This window comes from Pseudopipra pipra, chromosome 1 (genome assembly GCF_036250125.1).
Source record: "Pseudopipra pipra isolate bDixPip1 chromosome 1, bDixPip1.hap1, whole genome shotgun sequence".
Taxonomy (NCBI): Eukaryota; Metazoa; Chordata; class Aves; order Passeriformes; family Pipridae; genus Pseudopipra; species Pseudopipra pipra.
Window position 1 is genome coordinate 153,781,208 of NC_087549.1, and position 25,441 is coordinate 153,806,648.

Consider the following 25,441-nt stretch of genomic DNA (forward strand, 5'->3'; position numbering starts at 1 on the left):
ACAACCAGCCCTTTTACACTTGGCCCTTGCACTGCAGCCCATCCCTTGCCCAGCTGCCCATCCCTGGCACATCCACCCCTTGCACATGTGGCCCTTGCACTGCAGCCCATCCCTGGCACATCCACCCCTTGCACATGTGGCCCTTGCACTGCAGCCCATCCCTGGCACATCCACCCCTTGCACATGTGGCCCTTGCACTGCTGCCCATCCCTTGCCCAGCTGCCCATCCCTGGCACATCCACCCCTTGCACAACACCCCGATCCTTTCACAAGCACCCAAACCCGGCACACGCAGCCTTTCCACACCCGCCCCTCGCACCGTTCCCCACCTCTCCCCCGGCTCCCAATCCCTGTGCCACCCACGCCTCGCACTCCCACCCTCGCACACCCACCTTTGCACGCCCACCCCTCTCCCCCCCCTCCATCCCCTCCCCGCCCACCCGCACCGCACCCATCTGGGTGCCCCCCTTTTCCCGGCTCCCTCTCCCGCTCGCTCTCCCCGCCCCGGCGCTCCGTCCCTCCCCCGGGGGGGTGTCCCCTGCCGCCGTCCCTCCCCCCCGGCCGTGTCCCGCCCCCGGCCCGCCCCGGCCGGCCGCGCTCTCGGTGCCGGCCGCGCTATAAGAAGCGGGGCGGGCGGCGGGGCCGCAGCGGGCGCGGCGGGGGAACGAGATGAGCAGCGCCGGCGCCGCTGCAAGATGCTGGATGGACACGTCCTGCTGGGATGGCTCTCCTCCTGCGCGCTCCTAGGGCTGCTCGCCTGCGCCCCGCGGCCCTCCGCCGCCTACTTCGGGTAGGTGGCCCCGTGCTCCTGCTCTTCAACTTTTATTTTAGTTTTTTTTTTTTTCCTTTAATGCTTTTTATACTTTTTTTTTTTTTTTTAATGAGCCTCGTCCGTCCCGCACGAGGCGGGGATGCTGCCGCGCTCCTTCCCCTCGCTGGGTGCGGGCATCCCGGGATGAGGGATGACAGCCGGCACCGGCGCGCCCGTCCCGCTTCCCACCCGCTCCCAGCCGGGCGACCCCCCGAATTCCTTCGGCGCTGCCGGACTCTCCGGGAGCCCACCCAGAGCTGCCGGGCTGCGGGAAGCAGCCGCTGAGGTCGAGAGAATGCTCTGTTCCCCCTTTTCCCGAGGGGGTGACCCGCATGGAGGGGACCTGTAGCGCGCCAGGTGCGGGGTGTAAGCCCCGCCAGCTTGGGACGACCCCAGAAAACTCTTTTTTCGCCCAATTTAACCTCATGCCTCAACACCAGGTGCTGGCCAGCGGGTGCCGGCATCACCCCGGTGATGGTTTTTTTTTTGGAGGGGTGCGTGCCGTATCCACCATCCCACGGAGTGAAGGTGATCCCGAGGGAGCGGGGGGTCCCCGCATCCCGGCGCTCACCTGTGCGCGGGGCAGGGTGTGGCCGGCAGGGGGCGCTCCCGGCCCGGCAGGTGGATCCCGATCCTTCCCATTCCCGACCCCTTATCCCAATTATCCCCTTTAGCCCCCTTTTCCCCCGTATCCCCCCTCCCTGGGCGCGGGGTTGAGCTGGAGGACCCCAATAGAACCCGCTCCCTCCCGCAGCCACGTCGCGGGGCTTCAGCTCGCAGTGTCTTTCCCTCTCTGCTTTTTTTGGGGTGTCACTGCCTCTTATCCTTCATTTTAAATCTATTCGTCCCAAAACGTTGTCGGTTTGTGAGGGGAGTAGGACGCGAGCAGTCGTACAAGAGGGTTTGGTGCAAGTTTCCTCCAGAGTGGTGATTCTTGCTTTTCGGGTTTGGTTTTTTTTTTTTCTTTGGGGAGGGGGGGATGTTGTGTTGTGACCGCTGGTAGGAGCCACTGGACCAGCCCTGGAGAATGTTTTAGCAGACTTGAGGTTTTCCCCCCTTCTTTCCAGTAAAACAAATCCTGCTGTTGAGGCTTGTCCATTGCTTGTGGTCTGGCAAAGTTTTCCAGACAGTGCTACTTACATCTTCTGTTTCCAACTCCACAACCATTTAACTTCCTGCTGCTGGGGCTGGTTTTCTGAGGAAACAGCCTTGTCCTGTGTGTGCAGGTTTTTAGGAAAAGCCCTCTTCTGCCTCGGCAGCACACGGAGGGCTGCACTGAGCCCGTTGCTCGTGTGTCTGCTGAAGACCACCGGCACTGAGCAGCTGAATTGTGCCGTGGGGACCGATGGGGTTTGTAAGGAGCTTGGCTCTAACTCCCCTATTAATCTGTGCAGTCTGGTATCTGCTGGAGTGCAGCAGGTAACTCATTCCAGCTCCTTCTGGGATTTCTCTCCTGGCTGGGGGAGATCTGAACTTGAGAGGGAACACGTTGAGCCGCGGCTGGGTCTGTCCTGAGCGCTTTGGGTTGTTCTCTGTCTCGGTACAGCTGCTGTTTCGGATTTGAGACTCCCTCTCTGGCAAGAAGGAGGGGATAGGAGGTTCCAGATGTGCACCCAGCCAGATGTGCACTCCAAGTGCTCCGGGGCTGCTGTGGTGTGGCGTTTGCTTATGCAAAGCATCCCGAGTTTAAAGCCCCGGCGAAGGAGCAGCATCTGCTGTTAATCTGCTCTTTGTTCTTCCAAGAGGCCTCAAGCAGAGGCTGCACTTGCTGAGCTGCGGGGGGGCACTGGGAGCAGTCAGAGCCGAGATCCCAGGTCCTGATAATCCCTGGTGTGATTTAACAAGTGCGTGTGGAAGAGCTGAGCCCTCCTCGGGCTTCTGTGTATTGATAAGGAAGGAAATCTTCCTTGGTAAAAAGCTGGATGTTCCTGCAGAACTCCGTGTTCTCTGCCAGTGCCCTGTGAAGGCTGGTGTTGATCCTTCTTCCTATGGAGAAGCTGCTCCAGGAGAGGCAGCACATCTGTTTATTCTTAGAAATCTTTCCTGAGTACCTGAATGTGTCACCTGAGCTAAAAAACTGAACTGAGCTCAGTTGATGCACCAGCTTCTCCAGGCAGGGGGAGGGATGCTCCTTCCCAGTCCGAGGCATCACCAAAGCCACCAGGACACTTTTTGGTGGCCTGCTGGACCTTCTGCTCTGGGCACTGCCACTTCTGTCAGAGGAGGTGGAGGGGCACAGACCGTGTTAAACAGATGTCGTGGTGTGGCTGCAGCTTGGCTGCTCCCTTCCACAGTCTGCAGGGGGATAGGGACAGCTGTGGATGATCCCTTTCCCCCCCTCCCCATCCCCAATGTCTTATTTCAGGGAAAGAATTCGGTGTCTCCAAATGTGTGGCCTGGTGGGGAATTAGTGGGGACAGAAATGGGGCCCCGGTTACGCGATAACAAGATTGTGTCAGCATGGAGTTATGTCTGGGGCTGGCCCGAGGGGCAGGAGGGGATGCTGGGGTGGGAATAGCACGGCTGGAGGCTGCTGCTTCCCTGGAAGTCTGGCTGTGGTGTTCTTGGAGGGATGCACAAGCAGCCAAGAACGAGAAATGCCCTCTGGAAGCCGAGCTTGGTGTGTGTGTGTGAGGTAATGGTGGTGCAGAGGGGGCTCTGGCTGCTGCCTTGGAGGAGATGTGCTGAAGGAAATGGTTCAGTGTCCAAGGTGAAGGGAGGGACAGGTTTTTCCCTAGCCTTGGGGTGACCTGGGTGCTGCTGCTCTCCTCCCTGGAGCAGGAGAGAAGCAGGTGCCAGGTTGACCTGGAGCTGATACCCAGCAATGGCAGGACCTGAGGGGATGCTGGTGTGTGGCATGAGCAGAGCTGAGACCCTGCAGACACCTGCTCAGGAGGGGTTTGAGGGGTTATAGTCAGCCCTAACTACTGTAAGAGAGTGGCTGCGGGGATGTGCTGGTGCTACAGCTCCCAAGCCTTGTCTGATAAGAGACTTCTTGTTGCTAAAATGGAAAACCCGTGTCTACAAAACTGAGCACGGCCCCGACGGCTTGTTGTGTGTTTAGAGCTGCACATCAGGGTACCTGATGATGCTGATGGGTGCATTTTGGGGAGGAGAACGTGTAGGAGACTGTTACAGGCTCAGTCTGCACCAGAGGGGGAAGCACTGCCTTGAGAGAAGTGTCAGCTGAGAGCAGTGTGAGATGCACTGGCTGTTCCAAGAGTTCCCCGAGCTTTTATGCTCAGCCATCGCCTCTGCAGCTGGGCTGTCTGAAAACTAATTTGCACCATATTCCAACTGGCTGGTGGGGGTAGTTTGGAGCAGCCCCAGACTGCTGGGATCCCTGAGAAAGCATTGCATTTCACTTCTCCTCCTGCTCTGCTTTCCCTGTGCCTTGCACGCTCTGGGTGTGGGCACCTCCCCTCCTCCCTTTCCTCCCTCAGATGTGGCTGGGGGTGGTGGAAATGCCAGAGCAGCATCTGGGAATTGTGTCGGGTCTTGCACTTACTGGGCTGTGGAAGTGGCAGATGACAAGATTAGCCGTGCTGGGGTGACAGGCAGGCTGAGGAACTTCAATCCTGCTGCGCCCCGGTGCTGGTGGGAAGGAAGGGAAACCAGCCTGGAGGAGCTGCTGCTTTCCGGAGCTGCCTGATCTGTGGAGCTGAGGTGACAACCCGTGCAGGCCATAAATCACACCCCTCTCTGTTTCTTTCTGGGTGTTCTGATTTAGAGTCTGATTCAGTTTGGATGCGCCCCTTCCTTGTTTTTCTTTGCCGAAGGAGCGTTTTCAGCGTGTCGGGATTTGCTCGGCTTTGCTCGGAGCAGCAGAAGGAGCCGAGCAGCTCTGCCCCCTCTGCAAACACTTGTCAAGACAGTAGTAATGTTACAAGTGGCTCATGCTTACATAGTGTTTATATTGACAGATTGCAATGTTCTTCATAAATGTAACCGAGCTGAGCTCTGCACGCAGGCAACAGGAACCCTCAAATGCTCACGAGGGGGAGAGGGAGGGGAAGCATAGTTTGCCCTAATTTACCAACACACCCCTGGCGAGAGCAGGTCCTTTGCTGCCCAGTGGGGGGTTTTTAGTGTGGGAATGCAATATATTTTAATTCCCTTTGGCAGGTGCAGAATAGGTGCCCACGGACATAACTATAGGTTATGTGCTGACTATAGGTAGGTGCTGTCGGGTAGAAACTTTGTAGTTCGGGGTGTAACTTTGCTAAAAGCACTTGGAAAAGAGCTGGATATTGGCTTTGAAGGGGTGTTCGGGGGTTGTGATCACTGAGCGGGTGGGTGGTCGGGCACTGCCCAGGCTCCCCAGGGCAGTGGGCACAGCCCCAAGGCTGCCAGAGCTCCGGGAGGGTTTGGATGATCCTCTGGGGCACAGGGTGGGACTCCTGGGGATGGGCCTGTGCAGGGCTCAGGGTTGGACTGGGTGATCCTTGCGGGTCCCTTCCACCTCAGCATATCCTGGGATTCCGAGTTCCTGCCAGGGGCGAGACTTGCCACGCGTGTCTGAGCTGTCACTCGGAGCGTGGGGCGTCACCTCCAATGTCACCTCCAATAAAAGCCACCCCACGGGCTCCGCTGCCTGTTTTTCCCAGCCCGTGGGACGCGCTGGGTGCCAGCAGGGCTCTTGCACATCCCGGATTTCTGTACCTGTCACTGGATGGTGGTGTGGGGCCACCCGAAGGCGCGGGAGCTCCCGGGGAAGCTGCTGCTGCGCGTCGGCTTTTCCAGGCGCGCCTCTCGCTCGTCTCTGGCGTGTGTGAGACGGAGCAGCTGGTTCTCTCGGAGCAACCCAAAAAAACAAAAAACCTGGGCTCGGGTGGCGAGGCAGGAATGCAAGAGCGCAGGCAAACACAGCTGGAGCCTCGCAGAGGCGGCTCCCGGGGGCTGCCAGGGCGGCTCTGCCATCCCGCCCCGCCGCGTCCCGCCCTCTTCTAGGTGGGTTTTAAGGTGCTGGGGTTTTAGGGTTTCCTAGGAAGGGTGTGCCCGGTTTGGTTTGAGTGTTTTATCTTCCCCCCCCCCCCCCTTCGCTTTTCTTGTCACGTAGGGACTGCTCTGAGTCCTGCCTGGCTCCTCTCCCAAAGTTGGCCTCTCTGGGTCAGTTCAAAGCCGTGTTTAACCTCCATTCCTTGGCCCCGGGCAGCCCCGTGCCCAGAAGCAGCATTTGCTTTGGAGGTGGTTGGATGTGGCACCGGATTTGATGAAGTGGCCATAAGGGTGGTGGCAAACTCAGGAACACCTGGAAAAATAGCTGAGGTCTGCCAGACCTTGCATCCTCATCCCTGGGGCTCAGGATCTGTCCCAGATCAGGCTGGGAAGTACCTGAAAGCTCCTCTTGCCTGCCCTGTACTTAGAGGATGGAACAACCCGTAGTTTAGATAGGGGTTAGTATTTTTTATGCCTTAAGTACTGGATTGACCATGTTGCTTGAGATTTGCCTCGTGCCTCAGTTTCCCTCTCTTGGAAAGACACTGGGGCTGTTTCTCTCTGAACTCAGTGGTGAGAACTTTCACAGCCTGTGTGTCCAAATATTGCTTCTTTTTTTTTTTTCAGGGGTCACCAGTGCTGTAAATGACCCCCTGGGGGGAGAAGATGGCTTGTTCTAGGGGGAATATTGAATGTATAATTGGCAAAGCAGGCGTGCAGTTCTTTAGCCTGGTGTGATGCAGGACTAGAGACCAGGAATCCACAGGACTCTGGGCTCCTGGTGAAAGGCCTGGTCAATGATTAACTTGCTTTCTGGAAGCTGCTGACAACAATAAAAGGGAGTCCAACCCCACAACCCCAACACAAAAAGCCCGGGAGTGTTTAATAATTAAAGGCCTTGTGCTTTATCCGGGGTAATGAGAATTGCCTTGAGGCTTATTCAGTGGCAGGTAATTGAATTAGTTGTGGGATTGGGAAGGGGGAGGAAGTTAAGTGGAAGGTCTGGGAGACTGCGTGGAGGAGTCACTGTGATGCTGCTTAGTTTGAGTCTGTCTGACCAGGCTGAGTTCTGTCAGACTTTGCTGCTCGCTTCATTCTTCTGCTTGATCCACTGTGCTGGAGGACTGGGTGTAATTCCCTCCTGGAGAATCATGGAATGATTTGGGTTTAAGGTCCTCTAGTTCCAATCCATTGCCATGGGTAGAGGCACCTTCCACCAGGCCAAGTTGCTCCAACCTGGCCTTGGACATTTCCAGGGATGGGGCAGCCACAGCTTCTCTGGGCAACCTGTGCCAGGGCCTCCCCACCCTTGTAGGGAAGAATTTCTTTCCAATATCCCATCTAACTCTTCTCTCTTTCAATTCAAAGCCATTTCCCCTTGTGTTATCACTCTGTCTGTGTAATAAGTCCCTCTCCAGCTCTCTTACAGATGTTCCCTCCCAGGGATGCTCCATTCCATTCCCTTCGCTTAAGGAGATGCTGACAGTGTCTTTATTTCTAATAAATGTTAATAATTAAACACTCCTTAAGATCTTCTTTTTGATGGAAAATCCTCATCAGAAGGCACTGCTGAGCTAAGATCCCGTGGAGGGGACTGAGTAGCCAGGGGAGGTACTGAACCACTGAGCATCACTGGTGTTCCCACTGCAGGAGGGAATTCCTGGTGCAGAGCTGATCAGAGCTGCACAGGGGTGGTGGGACCTGCAAATCTTGACTCAGGAGAGCTGAAGACTGGACTTAACCTGCCCTGTCTCTGTTGCATCCCTGTGCATCGATGCCTTCTAGGAGGGGCTTCAGTTGGAAGGGGATTTTGAAGGTTTTGGAGATGTTACATTGAAATATCCCCCCTGGGGTGACAGCCTTGAACACGGGTTTGGGTCACCAGAGGTGGAAGGACTTCTGCTGCCAGAAGCTCCACATCTCTGCTCCAGTCACACAGAGTGATGTGGCACCTTCAAGGCTTGGGCTGGATCAACTCTCATCCGAATTTTTGCTGTCTGAGGTGTTGGATAAGAGGATTCAGTGCATTAAAAGTGTCTTGATCTGCTCTCTCCCCCTTTCCAACCGTGTGGTTCCAGCTGGCTCTTGGGTGGGCACGGCGCTTGCTTAATTCATGCCACAACCTTTTGTTAGACACAAACTTCACCCCAAGTGCCCAAACTATCCAGGTAGCAACCTGCCAGCTTCCCTGAGGGCGTGCTGAAGCAATCCAAGGAGTCTCCCACACCTGGCTTTCCAGACTGCAAACACGCTGAGCCTCTGGCTCCCCTCCACGCTGAAGCAGCCCTTGCTGTCTGCAGCCAAAAAAAGCTCTCTGGTGGCTTGTAGTGTGTTAATACAATTGGTTTCTCAATCTGAGGAGAAGCCCTCGAGCAGAGGGGGCCTGTTGTTTGCACTCTAAAATATCCATGAGGGGGCTGCTGCTCCTCCTGCAGAGCGTGGCTGCAGGTCCTGGCCCAACCCAGGACTGGTGGGATGTATTTTCCTGACTTACTGGCCCCAGAGCTCAGGAGCCAGCTCAGGTCAAGTTGAATAGGGGCTAGACATTATGATGATGCTGGGTGAAAAGGGTTAACCCTTTTAGAAGCTGGGGTTTTGACATCTAATTACAAATTTTCCCTCTTCTCCCGTTTTTAACTGTGCTTTTTAAGGTTCCCTCAGACCGTGGCTCTAAGTGCTAATGAGTCTTATCTCTCGAGATACTGTCAGAAAATACACTTATGAAGTTTATCAGCTCAGCAAGCTTTACATTTTATTGTAATGCATGTTTGCACTGCTCTGAGTGGAACAGGGAGTATTTTGACTGCATGGATAAACACAGCAGTTACAAGATTTGCTGGAGCTGATAGAAAAAAAAAATCTATCCTGACTTTCTTCCCTCTCAGCTGTTGCAGGGAGCTCTTGTTCCAAATGGATCCAGCAGCCCCTGCCCGTGCTCTGGTGGTTCTACCAGTCTGCTCGTGACCTTAAATCATTCTTCTCTGAGGTGTGGGGAGTGTTTTGTTAATTCAGGTTGCTGAAGGATTTCTTTTGGGGGAAGGGGAAACGACAGGTTAAAAAAACTTGAACTCTTTCTTGGGGAAAGAACACAGAGGAAAAACAGCTCTTCTGTGCATGCCCTGCAGAACATGCAAACTCAACAGTATGTGACAACCCTGCTGAGGTTGTGCTGGCCTGGGAGGGGGCAGTTCCTGCTGGTGGGATATTGGGGCTCTGTGGGAGCTGACGTGGATTTTATGAGCAGATTTGGCCTAGCTGATTAAAACGGCATTAATTGGGCTGCCAGGTGCTCGTGGAGTTTGGGGCAAAACTCGCTCTGACTCCTCCTGTGTTTGCTGGGCACTGGAGGGGTGAGCTTCCCAACGGGAGCAAAAGTTTCCTTTCCTGGAAAAACTGCTCGGAGTCTTCCCAGAGCCTGAAGTAGCAGAACTGGCCACTGACTGTGTGGAACAGGAGGTGGCTCCTTGTGCTGGGGAGCGATGTGTCATTTCCCCTAAATGTGAATGAAGCCCTGAGGGGCCCATATAATGTCTGAGCTTAGCTTAAAAAACCTGTCAGATGGTCCTGTCTGGCTGAGGAACGGGGCAGAAGTTTAGCCAGAACCTTGGTCTGCTGTTGAAAATCTCTGAAACCACATGGTAGAGCAGCCTCCCAAATCAATTGAGGTCAAGCAACTGTTGTTTCCAAGGCCAGGGGCTTCTGGAAGAGTTCAGCTGATGAGCAAAAGTGTTAGAGTTCCACCTACTTTTGGTCTACTTATTTTTTTTTTCCTTCCATTGTTAATAATGGAAAATTAAAGAGTTTATTTTGAAGTACACGAGGGTGGGTCTGGAGTCTGACCCCATGGATCGTGTGTGATGTGCAGGTAGGTGAGACAGAAAGCAAAGATGAATTGTTTTGATACACAGAGCCCACAGCTCACACTGGGCTTTCTGCTTCTGGAACTTAAACAGCCCTGGGGAGACCTGAGAGATCCTTCCAGTGCCTGAAGGGGCTCCAGGACACCTGGAGAGGGACTTGGGTCAGGGGATGGAGGGACAGGACAAGGGGGAATGGCTTTAAGCTGACAGAGGGCAGGGTTAGATGGGATATTGGGAAGGAATTCCTGGCTGGGAGAGTGGGGAGGCCCTGGCACAGGTTGCCCAGAGAAGCTGTGGCTGCCCCTGGATCCCTGGAAGTGTCCAGGGCCAGGTTGGAACAACTTGGGCTAGTGGAAGGTGTCCCTGCCCATGGTAGGGGATAGACTGGATGAGCTTTAAAGCCCCTTCCAACCCAAACCATTCTGGGATTCTCCTTAAAGGGAACTGGTCCTGGCTCTGCTGCAAACCCACCAGTGGTGCCACCCGAGCATCTCCTTGGGGGGGCTCACCCATATCTTCGAGAAAACCTGTTCTAACTCCCAGTCAGAGCAACTTATTACCCTTTAAATTCCACCTCCACCAAGTGTTCCCTGGTGCCATCCATCAGCAGGAGGTGACAGGTCCCCAGCCCTGCCCGTGGGAGGGAGCCCTGTGTTGCTGCAGGGTGTGTGGGAGGGCACTGGTGCTCGCTGACCCCCCTGGCTGCAGGATCCCCACAGGGCTGTCCATCTGCTGAGCTCTGGCCTGCACAGCCTGGCACGTTCCTCTCGGGGCTTTTTGGGATCTTTGCAGCCTTCCCAGACCCGATTCCTGAAGAGAAACAGCCCCCGAGGCATCTCCGTGCCCCGCTCCCTGTTTGCCCACAACTAATTCCCAGGATAAGCCTCACCCTGCTCAGCTGGGTGCATTGTTTGGTTTTTTTATGGTGAGCTCAGGCCTTTAAATATCCTCATTTGAATGTCATCTCCCAAGATTGATTATTTTTTATTTAAAAGATCGGCCATCTGATGCTTGGTATCGCAACAGAAACAAAGCCAGGCGGCCCTGGGGGGTGTAACTGCGCTTTTGGTTGAGATGGCAGCTGGAGATTGGGGGTGAAGGTGCTGCTTTCTGGTCCAGAGGACCCCGTGGGGCTTTGCAGCTCCACTTTAGGGTTGCTGTCAGCACACACCTTGCTCTCTGGAGCTGCCACAGCAGAATGTTCCATCCTCTGGCTGCTCAGGTGGTTCTCCTTGGCTGTGCTGCAGCAGAGCTTGCAGTGGCTTCCTTTTGCAATGCCACGCTTGGAATGGGTGTGGAAAACCACCAGCCCTGAGCTACCAGGGGTCGTGGGTTTGGTGGGAATCTCCCCTCCCTGGCCTTGGCACTGGAGCTCCTCTCTGTGCCTGCAGGAGCTCTGCCAGAGTGTTTCCTGGAGGGATTGCTTCCCCCCAATCTTGCTTTGACTTCAGTGCCTCCTGATTCCTGTGGAAAACCAGTCAGTCCTGTCTCCTGTGGGTGCAGAGCCCCTTCTAAGGCAGCAGGGGAGTGTGGCTGAGGGCACATCAGACAAAGCATTGCAAAATACTGGGGCAGGCAAAGAAAATGGGCTTCCACTGGAGTTTAACACAGGAAGGCTGCTGTATTTTGGGGGTTCTCAGCTTATTTACGTCCTACTGCTCTGTATCCTCAGGCACAAGGATCCCAACCCTCCCAGGCCTGAGGAGGCCTGGATAACTCCTTCAGTGCTCTCAAAGGAGGCTTCTGGGGCACATCACAGCACTCCTGCAGAGGTGCCTTTTGTAGAGCTGAGCTTCTTGCACTGACCCAGCTTTGGGCTGGCTCAGGGGTGAGATGGGATGTGAATCCATGAGCTGTGACATCACAGTGTCTGGGAGCCAAGTTCAGCTCAGGGATGAGGTGTCCAGCTGGGGGTCAGAGCAGCTGGTGGGGTTGGGAAACAGCTGAGTGATTGCACTCGGGGTGAGGGTCCACTTAGAGCTGGATGCACTGGTGTTGGCTCCAGGGACCTCTCCCAGTGTGGGCAGTGCCTTCAGGGGACCATTCCCAGCTCAGGGACACAGAGTTCAGCTTACAGTTCTCCCGTGCTGCCCATCTCCTGTGCCAAGAAACCCAATCCTGGAGCCCAAACCCCTCTGGGGACAGTTCACCAGAACTGAGACTTGATTTAAAAGAACTGACTTGTTCGGCTTAATCTTGACAAAATTCTTTTCCAGCTCTAATCCTCTTCCAGTGTAAGGTGAGATCTTGAAATACCTGGCAAACTTAGAGCCCAACTCTCTCTCTCTGCATCCCTGGGCCTCTCTGTAATCAAAGGTGAGGGGGGGAGGGATGTTTTCAGCCCCTGCCAAAGATGAATCTCCTGCTGGGAGCAAGCAGGGAGTGATTTCCCTCTCTGTGGTTAACAAGTTGATCTGACAGGCCAGAGGTGAAACAGCCACTTGAGAGCTGAATTACAGGGTCTGACCAAAGATCCAACACTTCCCTTGGCTCATTAGCACAGCTGTGTTGCATCCCTGGTGACTGTTTCTATCTTCTGGCTTGTCCCGTGTTGACTCTGGAAATCCAGAGGCTTAGCATGAGTTTCAAGGGAGGACTGAAGCTGAAGAGCTGCTCTTGGGGGAGCGTGAGCTGGGCTGAAGGCAGCTCTGCTGAGCAGTGCCTGTGGTCAGTGGTCCAGGCTGGGATGTCCACAGTGATTTCTGTAGCTGATGAAAATGTGTTTATAGGCAGAGTCCTGTGTCTCTGCAAGGTGCAGGACACGTGCTGGGCTAGGGAGGTGTTTGGAGGGGAGTGGGACCAGGAATAATCCTGCATTTGTCTGCTGAGCTTGCAGAGGGATCACCAACCCTGCAGCAACAGGTCTCACTGGATGCAGTGGAGATGCCTTAAAAGTAACTGCAGTTCTGTCCCTGGGGATTTTGTGTTCCCAGTCTTCCCCAGTGCGTGGACTGGATTCATTAGAGCTGTCCCAGGCACTGCCCTGTGGGAGGTACCAGGGTAAGGAAGGGCATCCTCCCTCATCCCTGCATCCCTTGAGGCCCTTGTGCTGCTGCAAAGCTCATGGAAAATCTGAGAGCGGGAGCTGGCGCTGGGAGGGGGGAGGTGAGCTCGACAGCTTGGCCTTGTCTGACTCACTGGGACAAAAATCCCTCAGTTTGGGCCTGCACCGGGCTGGCTGACCCTGTTCCCTGATGCCACTGGGTGTATTCTTCAGCTGGCTGGGGTTGGGTGCTCTCCCTGTCAGCAGTGGAGGGGGGGAAGGTGATGCCATCTGCTTCCAGAGGCTGAAGGCTCCAGCAGGGAGTGAGGGATGGGGCTGGTGAGCTGCTCTCAGGGATGTTCTGCTGCAGCTGCTGTGGGACAGATGAGCAGCACAGGGGCAGTTGGGTGGCCTTGTCCCAACTGATGCTCCTGCCTGCGTGTGTGGGGCTGTTCACTCTGCTACCAGAGCTCCTGGGAGGGCTCCTCTCAAGTGCTTTGGATTGAAGTGGCTCTAAAGCTGGAATCTGCTCTGTCTGGGTGTGTTCAGAGGCCTGGGGTGAGTTTTACCCAAGGGGAGTGCAGAGGTTGCTCAGGATTTGCAAAGCTTTGGGCACCTCAGGGTGATTCAGCTGTAAATCAGGGCTGTTTTCACAGTGAACAGGCTGTGAGCTGAGTCAGGGACTTGGTGCACATCCTTGGGTTCCTCTCAGGGCCCCGAAGGGCTGTTGGACTGCAGATCACATCTGAAAGTGCTTTCAGTAGGTGCCTGATGAAGCAAAACCCTCTGGGTTGGAGTTCCTGCTCCTGTTGCAGCAATAAAAGGGGTTCAGACACAAAAGTATGGGGGTCCTCCTGATGGCTTAGCGAGCTCTGAAGTGTTTATAAGCAGGAGACACCAAGCTTCAGGCTGCAAGGCCTGCCTGCAAAACAAGATGGGCAGTGGAGGCTTCATTTTAGGGGTGCAGTGTTGCACCTGCTCTCCTTTTGCAGGGCCATGCTGGGGGATGTGTGGCTGGATTTCCAGGGCAGCTGCTGCCCTTGCTTAAAGCACCAGCCACACATTTCTCTCGCTACTGTCAGCTGCCCCAGAGCCTCTGTTTGTGTATCTAAAACTTGAAGGCTGGAGAAGGGAAGAAACCCGACCAGTGCAATGGAAACCTTCAATTCCCCGCGGTCCCGGGAGGAGAAGAGGAGCTTCGGGCCGGAGCTGGGAATGAACTTCATTTGTACACTGCCTCGCCTCTCCAGGAGGAGCAGCAGCCAGGAAAAATATCAACAGTTCCATTAAAAAGTCTGCTGGTTTGCTAAAGTAGTGGAACAAACATACCTGTAGGTAAAACGGCCCCGAACCGCAACAGGAAACATTAACTGGGGCGAACACACGCAGCCCCCGCGCTCCCCGTGCCCTGTGGATCTCCCAGAGAAAAAACACTGCATCCATGGCAATGTGGACATCAAACAGCAGCTGGGGGGATTATTCTTAGCTTGGGGAAGAACTGGCTTGGATCGAACAGGGGCTCTTGGTGCTTTCCTAGAAAGGCAAAACCTGTGCTCAGCCTGCTCGGTGCTGCTGCCTGGTGTGTGTGTGTGTGTGGAGTAAAAACTGGGGCAGGATGTGGTTTGGGGTGGGTTTTAGCCCTCTTTTTGATTTCTGTTGCCCCTCTTCAGCTTCCCATTCCCTGTTTCCGTGGGAATTGTGAACTGCTTTTGCTCTAACCAGTTGAAAAGCTGCGGTAGAAACCGGCGGGAAGCGATTTGGGAGTGGGGTGGGTGTGATGGCACTAAATGGGGATAACAACCACCCCCAGCACTGGTTTGTGGTGGGGTTGGACCCTTCAGCCCTCCACTGAGCCCAGACACATCCTCTGACTCCTTCAGGACAAGGGGAAAGGAGAATATTTCCTATTTCAGTGAGGGGTGTGAACCTTGAGCTTGGCTTGGGTGAGAGATGCTGCCAGCACTTCTTGGAGCAGTAACCTGGTCCCAGAGCTGCCCATAAAAACCAGCTTCCCCTTGGCCATGCCCGGGGACTATGGTATGTACAGAAAATACATGTGGAAAATGCCTTTGGTTGCAACCAGATGGCACCTGTCAAGCACAGGGAGACATTTCTATTAGTGTTCTTATTTGAGTGTTTTGGATCCCTCCCAGCCTCTCTCCTTGTCCTCCCAGAGCAGCCCCAGAGGCAGATTGATGTGATTATTGCAGCCTGGAGACAGTCCCTGTGCTCCCAGGCCTCATCTGCACAGCCACTTAGCACAACTAATCTGAACTGACTTTTAAAGTGGATTAGTTCAATTACTCTTAACTAGCCCCGGTGGAAACACTCTCCTCGGGGATTAAAAGGTCCTTAATTCACTTTAACAGACTTGATTTCAATGCAAATCGGGCTAAACTGAATTAAGGGCACTTTAGAGCCTTGTTTGGAGGAGGCACTCCAAAAGTGATGTGGTTTAACCACCCCACTTTGCATTCCTGTGCTCGATTCATTCCACTTAGCATTGCTGGAGTGTCCCCTTACAGATGACTAATATAGGCAGCCTCTCACATAGAAAAGCTGCAAACGTTTTACCTCTGCTAATGTGTGAACCAGCTCCTCTGAAAAGCTTCTGCATCTGCTGATCCAGTGCTTTCAGTTGCCCAACCAGGGTGTTTTAGAGGTTTTTTGCTCTCCCTTATTTTTTTTTGTTTTCACTCTTATTTTCTTTCCCTGATCGTGCTTTTTTCCCTGTAATTCCCCAAACCGAGCTCTTTTGCTTTTTCACTTAAAAAAATGCAGGGCAGTGAGTCACACCCCAGTTTTTCTCTGCTGTCCTGAAGGCACTGGATGAACTGGGAATACTTGACCAACAGCACACTCACCCTCTCAGCTCAGTAATTTAACTCTGCAGCTGAGGATGAGCTGTGGTTGTAAAAGCCTCTGGCCTCTGTTTCCCTGAAGTTTGAGTGAAAAACAGTCATTACATGTGGGGTGCCCCGGGGGCAAACGGGCAGGATAATTCCTGCTTGGGAGGGACTTTGGTGGGATGGGGTTTTTCCTCTGTTTTTTAAGAGTCAGATGGTGAGTGTGTTGGGGTGAAGAGGGGAATCCTGCCAGTGCCAGGGAAGGTTCCTGAGCAGAGGGAAAAACGATCACAATGCTTTTTTTTCCTTCATACTGACCCTAAACATTTGGACTCTGCTCTCTGAAGGGCAGAGGAGGTAACGCTGACCCTCTGCAGATGGTGCTCTCCCTCCACTCTCTGTGTCCCTGCAGCCCATTATCTGATTTAATACCATCCTGACACCCCTGTTTTGCTGCTCTGGGCCCAAATTTAATCCCTGCTGGTTGGGGTGGGAATGGCTCTTTGGCACAGCTCTGCCACCTTTCTTGGGATGGTGGCTGAGGAAAGGAAGGGTTAAACCCAGTGACTGAAATAAGTGCCAGCATTGCTCTTGGTGCTGCTTCTCCAGCCTGCCAGGGAAGGTTTATTTTACTAATGGCCCTGTGTAACTTCACCCTCCCCTCCTGCTTGGGATATTTCAGCTCCTCTACTTAGTTTAGCATCACTTGAGAAACGGGGGAGCAGTTTGGGTGGTCACAGCAGCAGCTGGCAGCTATATAAGGATTTTTTTTGGGGGGGAGGAGGGACAAAAACCTTTAGTTTCTTTAGGTTGGGTTTTTTTCGTGGTTCTCATGGAGAATCCCCACAGGCTGTGGAGAAGGGAACAGACACTGCACACAAGCAGGACATGGATGCTGCTGCCCTGGGGTGTGGGGGCTGTGAGACCCCTCTGTGCTGCAGCTCAGGATCCCTCAAAGGACCCACTGTGCAAAGTCTGCATCTCTCTTAGGGCTCTGCCTGAACCATAAGCTGATTAATTCTCATTTTCTTACCACCAAGGAACTCCTCCTTCCCTCTCTAGCAGTTTGTCCATGACTGAAGGACACCACCATTCTGCTCTTCAGTCCTTGGTTGCCTTCAGGCTTGGCCACGGGGTGGGAACAACCAGTGCCAATGTGAACGTTGGCTGATGTGGTCCTGCATTAAATCTAGTTTCCCTGGTTAAGTTTCCTGCAACAAATCAATGGTCGGATTTTGGGAGGTTTTTTCTTATTTTTATCATAGAAAGGCTTGGGTTGGAAGGGACCTGAAAGCCCATCCAGTTCCACCCCCTGCCATGGGCAGGGACACCTTCCACTATCCCAAGTAGCTCCAACCTGACCTTGGACACTTTCAGGGATGGGGCAGCCACAGCTTCTCTGGGAAATCCAATTCAGGGCCTCCCCACCCTCTGAGTAAAGAATTTCTTCCTAATATCTGACCTAAATCTCTGTTTCTTGCTCAAAGAGTACCCTCAAAAAGAAATACAGTGCATTAAATCCTCAGGTTTTTAGTTCCCTGCCCCAGGAGCTCGGTCTCCCCAGGTTTTGGTGGCAGTGCCTGGTGAGTTTAACACCATGAGGTGTTGTTGTTTCCTTCTTTGAGACACGAGGCCGTTAACCTCATCTCTGGTGTTTCTTAAAAAGACTTTTTGGGGCTATTGCTCTGGGAAGTACTGAAAGTAGTGCCTGTGGAGAACATCACTTCTGTGTGAGCAGCCAAGTTGTACCTTCACTCCTGAGAAGACACCAAGGTCTTGTTGAGAGATGTTTCAAGGCCAGGCTGGACGGGCCTTGGAGCAACCTGAGCTAGTGGAAGGTGTCCCTGCCCATGGCATGGGGTTGGAATGAGATGATCTTTAAGGTCCCTTCCAGCCCAGGCCATTCTGTGATTCTATGACCGTTCTAGGACAGCTTTTTGGAGGCCTCTCTGAGGTCATGAAGTGTAGGAGGCTCGTGTGGGTGACCATCATCCAAAGTGGGAGTCTGACGAGCTGCCTTGGAAGTGGGAATTGCTTTCCCATCCCTTGTGGCTTCCTGGAGAGGTGGCAGGGAGCTCCAGGGCTGCTCTCTAAGTACTCAGAAGTGCTGGAAACCTAAAAGCAAGACCTTCATAGGCTTGAGTTGTATTTGAGGCCCAAATTAAATGATTCTGCTTGAGGTATAACTTCTTCTGTTGTGCATTGCTGTGACCTTTGGGCAGGAGGGACCTGCTGGAGTAGCCCCTGAGATGGGTCTTCAGTAGGTGGAAGATACCTGGTAACATTTAAACTGAGTTCTGCTTCCTGTGAATCTTGAATCTGAGGGATGTTGGCCTGTGGCATTCATGGGCTTGATAAAGTCTCCTTTATTTTCAGGCTCTGTAAATTGTTTCCTTCCTGCAGCTTGTCCACAGGGTTGGAAATGTCTGCTATAGGAGATACTCAACTTCCACCTACAAAAATGATCAGTCTGAAAATTGGGAGTAATGGGTCAAGTGAGATGTTGGTGTAAAGGTTTTATGGCTTTATGTGATTGCAGGTGGGTGAGAACAGACCTGAGAAGTTGAGTCCTTGCTGTGATCAAGTTCTTGCTGTGATCCTGATACTACTCCAGATTTAATTCTGTTCAGCTCCTCCTTGGTTGGAATTAAATGGGGAGTAGTATCAAGGCTGCTGCCAAGTCCTGTCTCTGGGACTTTGGGGACTGGTTTGCAGGATACCCAAAGGGGAAATTTCTTTCTTGTCCAGTTAGATAAAGCCAACATCTTCTCCAGGAGTTATAAATGTGCCTTTAACAGAAAGATGGTGTTCTCAAAATCGCTTTCAAACTCTTCCAATCAATCAAAATCTCTCCTGTGGGATTTGTATGCATCCTGCTTAAAGGGTTCAAACTGGAACACTCCTTGATCTCTTGCTGCCCTGTTTTCAGCAGCCTCTGGACAAACCTGTGGGTCGTTGTGTTTAGGTGCCAATATAATTTGGTAAGGATTTGTCCTTTTTAATGGTTTCTTTGCCACCTCACTTTTTAAAGCTGCTCTAATTCCACGTTGCCCTAATTGTGATATGCAAACTTTCAAAGGGGAATCGCAGCCAATGTATTTTAAGATCCTTACAGGCCCCCCCCCGCTTAACGTGATAAATTTGGTCAGCTTTTCTCACTAAGAAAAATAGAAAGCCTTCCAAATCAAGAAAATTATGTAAGCAAATCCCGTGAGTGTGCTCTAAAATTAAACCTGCCTTGCAAGCTCTGGGGCCTTCAGTGTGGAGTCAATGGGGGTTTTTTTTGGGGGGGAAGCTATAAAACCTTGTCTGGGGGATGGCCAGTGGTGTCCTGATGTTTTCTCCCTCTGATCCACCCACACATTTATTATGATGACCAGATGTGTAGGAACATAAAATTATTAGGGACCATCCTTGCCCAGGACCAAATCACCATCCTAAACAAGCCACAACAGGTATTGGCACAGAGACCTCATGGAAGCACTGGATAACTTGTCCCATGCCCTCCTGCAGCATCCAACTCGAAGGCATGACTGTAGGATTCTAGAATGGTTTGGGCTGGAAGGGACCTTAAGGATCATCTTGTTCCAAGCCCCTGCCATGGGCAGGGACACCTTCCACTAGCCCAGGTTGCTCCAAACCCTTTCCATCCTGGCCTTGGACACTTCCAGGGATGGTGAGTTCACAACATCTCTGGGCAGTGTGACTCAGTGAGGATTTGTTGTGCTGGAACAAAGTTCTGGTGTCTCATCTGCGACCAGACGTGTCTGGTGTGAGTGTCCTGACTCTGGAGTTTGCAAACTGTGCTCGCTGAACTCTTCAAATCCTGTTTGCTTTAGGATGCAGAAGAGTTAGGCTTTGACTGGTCACCTTGTATTAAACCCCTTCCTCCTCACTCCATGTGCACTGAAGGATGGTCTTGGCTGCTGTGTGTTCATCCTCCTTCCTGTTAACTGAATTCTTCCGTGCTTTGTATAAAGTGTGTTTCTTCTCCACATTAAGTATGTTTTCCTGTGGTACTTGGCTTTGGAGACCTTCATTCCCTTGCTGCAAACTGTGTTGGGAAGAGCTCAGCCTTTTCCTCCAGAGATGGCCATCAACACCTTCCTCCCAGGGGGAGATGGAGGGGCAGGGGCTGCTCTCTGGTGACCGCTGACAGGACCTGAGGGAACAGCAGGAACCTGTTGGGGGGGTTTATGTTGGATCTCAGGCAAAGGTTCTTCCCCCAGAGGATGGGTGGGCACTGACCAGGCTCCCCAGGGCAGTGGGCACGGCCCCACGGCTGCCAGAGCTCAGGGAGGGTTTGGATGTGGTGGGATTGTTGAGGTGTCTGTGCAGGGCCAGGAGCGGGACTGGATGATCCTTGTGAGTCCCAACTCAGGATATTCGATGATTTGAGTGTCTCCAAGAGGTTTCCCTGTGGAGACTCTGGTGCCAAACACCCTTCCAGTTTGGAATGGGAGATGGGAATACCCTCATCTCTGCATGTGGTTGCTGGAACAGTTTTCTCCAGTCAGAGCAGGAGTTAATTGACCTCCTTCTTAGCATTTGTGCCGAGGCAGCTTTGGGCTGTTGACGGGCTGGGGTGACCTAAAGGGGTTCTTCTGGCTGAAGCCACATCCAAACACCTGGAAAGTCTTAACATTTCCCCCTCTGTCGTCTCACATTTTGCTCTTAGTTCTTCTTGCACCCCATAGATTGGTCAACTTGGCCACACAAGGTATTGCCATCTGGGGGCAAAACCTCCCCTAGTTTTGTTTCCCTCTTTTATCTGCAGGCTGGTGACAGGTTTCCAACAAACACAAGGACGTTTGTTAGGGCGACCCGGGCGAAGGGACGGGACAGCAACGCTCTCCCCTTCTTGGCCCTTGGTCCTCCCGAGCTCTCGCAGCCAGGAGACACTGAAATCACAACTGTGCAGAAACACGGGAGGGATAAACATCTTAATCTCATGGATACTTCAATCTAAATGTTTTGGGAGGCCCTCCTTCGGGAAGGATTAGCCGGTAACGGCGTCCCAAAGGTCGCAGCCTTGCTTTGACTTGCGCCGCCGCCCGAGATGCTGGACGTGTGTGTGAAAGCTTCAGCAAAAGGCCTGAGATGCCATCACTGTTCTCTTAAGGCTCCAGGGAGCATCTGTGTGTCCTCTTGGGCTTTGGACATTCGCCTTGGAGCCCTGCCTGCCTGCGTTAGCCATTGTGATAGCGTTGCCTGGAGCGCCCAAATGTGACATGTATCAACTGGCATTTTGGCTGCGCTAAGTGTAAGATTTTTCCAGTGTAGGTTTATATCTGTTGTTTTTTTTCCCCTCAAGTGTGTGCATATTACTGTTATGATTTATTTTCAGGCTGTAACTTCTGGTTTTATCACTTGAAATACTTTGGAAACTTGGAGGGCTTTTTTTTTAATTAGTTGCAAGCCCTCTTTACCTCGGAGGAAAATTCCAGTGTGAAGAATGCTTTTGATTCACGAAGAAATCATGTTGCAGAGCCCCAGCAGAAAGGGTTCCTCTTATCTTTGTGTTCTTTGGGCCTTACTTTCCTCCTTGAAGCTGCCATTTGCTTTGCTGAAGTTCCCCTTGCTCCTTGACAGCTCCAGGATAGATCAGTTTGTCATTGGAATGTCAAGGCTCTCAACGTGGACGTCCTTCAGCAAGAAGTTGGGTGGGAAATCATGAGCTCAGGAGACCAGTCTTGAGTACTTGCTTAAACTCTTTGTCACAGGGTGAAAGAAATGAATATTTTTGATGACAAATGACAATAATTGTGTGCTGGGATGGGTTATTCTTGCTCCCTTCATGCTCAGACCTGCTAGTCGGCCTGTAACAACAAAGTGAACGTCTCCCAGTTGCTCCCTTGCTGTAAAATGCCTTTCTCTGATTTTTAGTTGCAGTGTTTTTTCTTGCTCCAGCTGCATGTTGCTGGGGCACTCTCAAACCACTGCTATTTTGGGGCTGGAGAGGGGTAAACTGGAGGGATTCCTTTCTCCACCACCGAGAAAACAAATGTCACTCCGGGGACTGTGGCGGAGCGGGAGCTGGCAGAGCGAGTGAGCTCCTGCCGCTCTTGTTCCTGTGGTTCGGCCTCCAGAGCTGTAACCTGCCCTTCAGGGAAGTGAGGTGTGAGACTTGTGGGATGGTGTCCCTCGGGAATGCGGCTCAGGGGATGCTGGATGCCTCCGTAACCTCCGGGAGGGCCAGAGGGAGCCGGGGCGGCCGGTGCAGGGCTTGGCAGAAGGTGAGACACCAAGGCTGGGGGGGTGGGACAGTTCTCTTGACACGGGGCCAACTGGAAAGTCTCGAGCTCCGAGGGAGAAAAAAGGGGGCTGGGGAATGGGATCCCATCTCCCAGGGCAGGACGTAAAACCCAGGAGAAGGACGTGGCCAAGTTTCGTGGCGGCGCTCTTGGGTTTCAGCTGCTGCCTCAGCGACGTGGCCCTGCAGGGATTTGCTGGAAGCTCTGGGAATTCTGGGTCGGCTTGTACCAGAAACTAAGGGGAGAGCCCATCTTGGGAGATGTGTCGTTTAAAACTCAAAAAATTCCCTGATTTTCCTAATTATGCCCCTTCAACTCGCGTTCATACCCTTCCCTTCAAACCTGCTTTGCCCCAGGATTCAAGGGAAAACATAACTCCTGCTAAATTCAAGTGCAGGCAGGGTAGAGATGGTGGTTCGGCCAGATTTTGACTTCTTTTGCCCCGAATTATCTTTCTGTTGTTTTATATTGAATGGGCAGCTCTGGTCCTGCTTGTCTGCTGGGGAAACTTTATTCATGGAGATGTTCTTTTTTTTTTTTAATGGAAATATCAATTTACTTTTGCTCAACTATCATTATTCATATTTGTTTTTGAGATTTTTTTCTATAGCTGAACACCTTTGTGACACTTGGAAATGAAGTTAAATCTCCTGATTTTTATTTTTTAAAATTTTTTTACCCTGTTGGTTCTAATTCTGATCGTTTTCATGTAGTTGTGCCCTGTATCATCCTGGGAATATTGACTCCAGACCCACTGAAGTAGGTGGGATGTGGGAATTGCACAGCAAGCCCACGTGCATTTTGAAGACAGATGGAAACTCCATTTCAGGCTGGAGCTGCTCTGGTTGTGATTAACTCTAATGAGCATCTGTTGATGGAGTAGTTTGAGAGGGGTTCTGGGTGTTCTTTATTACTGGTCATGTTGGGATACAAAGGGCTGGGCTGAAAAGGGAGACTCAGGTTGGTTGTGAAAAGTTGCAGCAAAGTTCTCTTGCTTGTGGGATATGCCCAGTGTGGGGAGGTTTATTTTTATTTATATTTATATTTATATTTATATTTATATTTATATTTATATTTATATTTATATTTATATTTATATTTATATTTATATTTATATTTATATTTATATTTATATTTATATTTATATTTATATTTTATATTTATTTTATTTTTATTTTAATTTTATTTTTTACTTTACTTTTATTTTTATTTTATTTTTATTTATATTTTTATTTTCTATTTATATTTTCTATTTATTTTATTTTTATTTTAATTTTATTTTTTTATTTTTTTACTTTACTTTTATTTTTTACTTTTATTTTTTACTTTTATTTTTTACTTTTATTTTTTACTTTTATTTTTTACTTTTATTTTTTACTTCTACTTTTAGTTTTTATTTATTTTTATTCTTATTTTTAATTTTTATTTAACTTTTATTTTCTAATTTTTATTTTTAAATTTTAATTTAATTTTGAATTTTTATTTTTCATATTGTACCATTCCCATATCAGACAAATTCCCCCTGACTGTCAAACATATTACCTTTTTATTTATACCAGGATTTCCCTGGTATCCTAGATATAGGCTGGAGTCCCTGGAATTTGCTTGTTCCTTGGAACATAATTTCTGACAAATATACATAAAAATTGACCATAATTACTGAAGTGCATCAGCAAGTGAATCCAGACGTGCCAGCACCCAGAGTATCTGGAGATACCTTTTAATACACAATTGCTGTTCACAGTTTAATTTGGGAAGCTGCAGAGGTGAACTGGAGGAGTGACCTCAATCATCTCTGCGCTGCCCTGGAATTCTGGCTCGTGATTCCACGCGAGGTTTGTTCTGCGAGTTCCTCCCCTCTCCCAGTGACTGGGCAATTACTGAATATTTCTTGCCTGTTCTCATTAACTGCCCGGCCCCAGGGCTGGTTTAGAACTCGTTATCCACGTTCTCTGCTCCATGGAAAACACATTTGGTTCCTCCTGGGTGTTTTTGGGATGCTGTCTGAGACACAGAGCTCAGAGAAACCTGTCGAGAGTCCACTTACCCCCAGCATCCCTTCTGATGCTGGAGCTTTCCTTTCACTACTTTGGAGCACTTGGAATTATTACAGGTCATCCCACAGTTTGTTGTTACACCAGGGAAACCTAAAGACTGGAAAATGAGGTTTGCAAATGACTTGGGAACAAGTGTAGAATCTTCTCTCACTGAATTTTCCTTCTGTTGTGGCCCTGCAGGAATGGATTTGAATTCTCAGAAATGGTGCTCGTAGGATCAGTTTGCTCCTCCCGTGGTCCACTGCCTCCTTTCCCTCCAGTTGTCCTGAGGGAATGAAGGCAAGATGGGAATCTGGACACGAATATCTCGTGCAGAATAACCTTTTAAATAGAATTGATTTCCTGCTGCTTACACATAATTATGCTGATGTTTCCTGGCCCTTGAGGGGCTGAAATGCAGGCAGTTTGTGTGGAACAATTTAGTTCTTTTTGCTTCTTCCACTTCCAGTTCTCAAAGGAATTCCCAAGGAGTAATTCAGAGACCAAAATTTCAAATCCCTTCATCTGTTTCACAGATGGAGTCCGTATCATTTTGAATTCAAGAGAAGTTTGGGGATATCAATAATTATTTCAAAGGAGATGTCAGCTAAAAGTCTTTTAAATTTGGGAGGAACTCCTCATCCAGCCCTGGGCTGGGAGCTGGGTCTCCCAGTGTATTTTCAGACCACACAAACAATTTCTGTTGTAAGGCAGAATATCATCCTGGGGCAGCACTCTGCAGTTGAGTGCAGGAAGTGCAGCAGTTGGCTTTGATTCTTCCCACTTGGTTTCTCCCAGATGAGTAGATTTAATGGAGCTTCTGGCCTTGCTGTGGTTCCTCACAGTCGGCTGGAACCTTGTGCCCTCCATTCAGCTGTAATTTGGGAATCTTTTTAAAGGAAAAGATTCCTATCCTATGCTAGAGATTTGTTGAAGAGGGTGCACCCAGTGATGTTTCCAGGGTCTGAGGAGTAAAACTGTTCAGACAAAGGGAAATCACAGAATCCCAGATTGGTTTGAGGTGGAAGGGACCTTAAAGGCCATCTAGTTCCAACCCCCCTTCCACTAGCCCAGGTTGCTCCAACCTGCCCTTGGACACTTCCAGGGATCCAGGGGCAGCCCCAGCTTCTCTGGGCAACCTGTGCCAGGGCCTCCCCACCCTCCCAGCCAAGAATTCCTTCCCAATATCCCATCTATCCCTGCCCTCTGTCAGTTTAAAGCCATTCCCTCTTGTCCTATCACTTGTCAAAAGTCCTTCTCCAGCTCTTGTAGGATCCCATTAGGTACTAGAAATATTTTCCTGTTCCCTCAATTTATTTGGGACTGTTCACTCCACGAGGCCACCATTTCCCCCTCCAGTCCTTGGCCGTGGCCATTATATGGAATATTGAAAGGACACAGTATTTATTACCCGTGGCAGCTTTATTGATCTCTCAATAATCTCTCAGTATGGGAAGATGGGGCATCATTTTGTTTGGGTAACTCCTGATTTAAGGACTGTCTTTCTGCTCTGCTTGTTGTCAGGGGATGGTTTAGAAAATGGGAAGTTGCACAAACTGGCTGAAGGCGTCTTGGATGATCTTTGCACGCTGGGATAACTCCAAACCTTTGGATCCTCTTCCCACGAGACAATTTCTCCTCAGGATCTTTCCAGCATCCAGTTTTCTTGCACTTCTTCACCTCAGAATTGAAAATGTTTCTCCCTTTCTCTGT

General features: G+C 51.1%; 1 protein-coding gene across 1 annotated transcript in view; it reads left to right on the plus strand.

Moving 5' to 3' along the window:
* Nucleotides 1-202: 202 nt before the first annotated feature.
* Nucleotides 203-25,441, plus strand: part of WNT9A (Wnt family member 9A) — a 62,715-nt gene continuing 37,476 nt past the window's right edge. Inside the window, exon 1 of the mRNA XM_064639859.1 lies at nt 203-790. Coding sequence (XP_064495929.1) covers nt 696-790 — 95 coding nt within the window. The 5' untranslated portion in view covers nt 203-695. The remainder of the gene's footprint in view (nt 791-25,441) is intronic.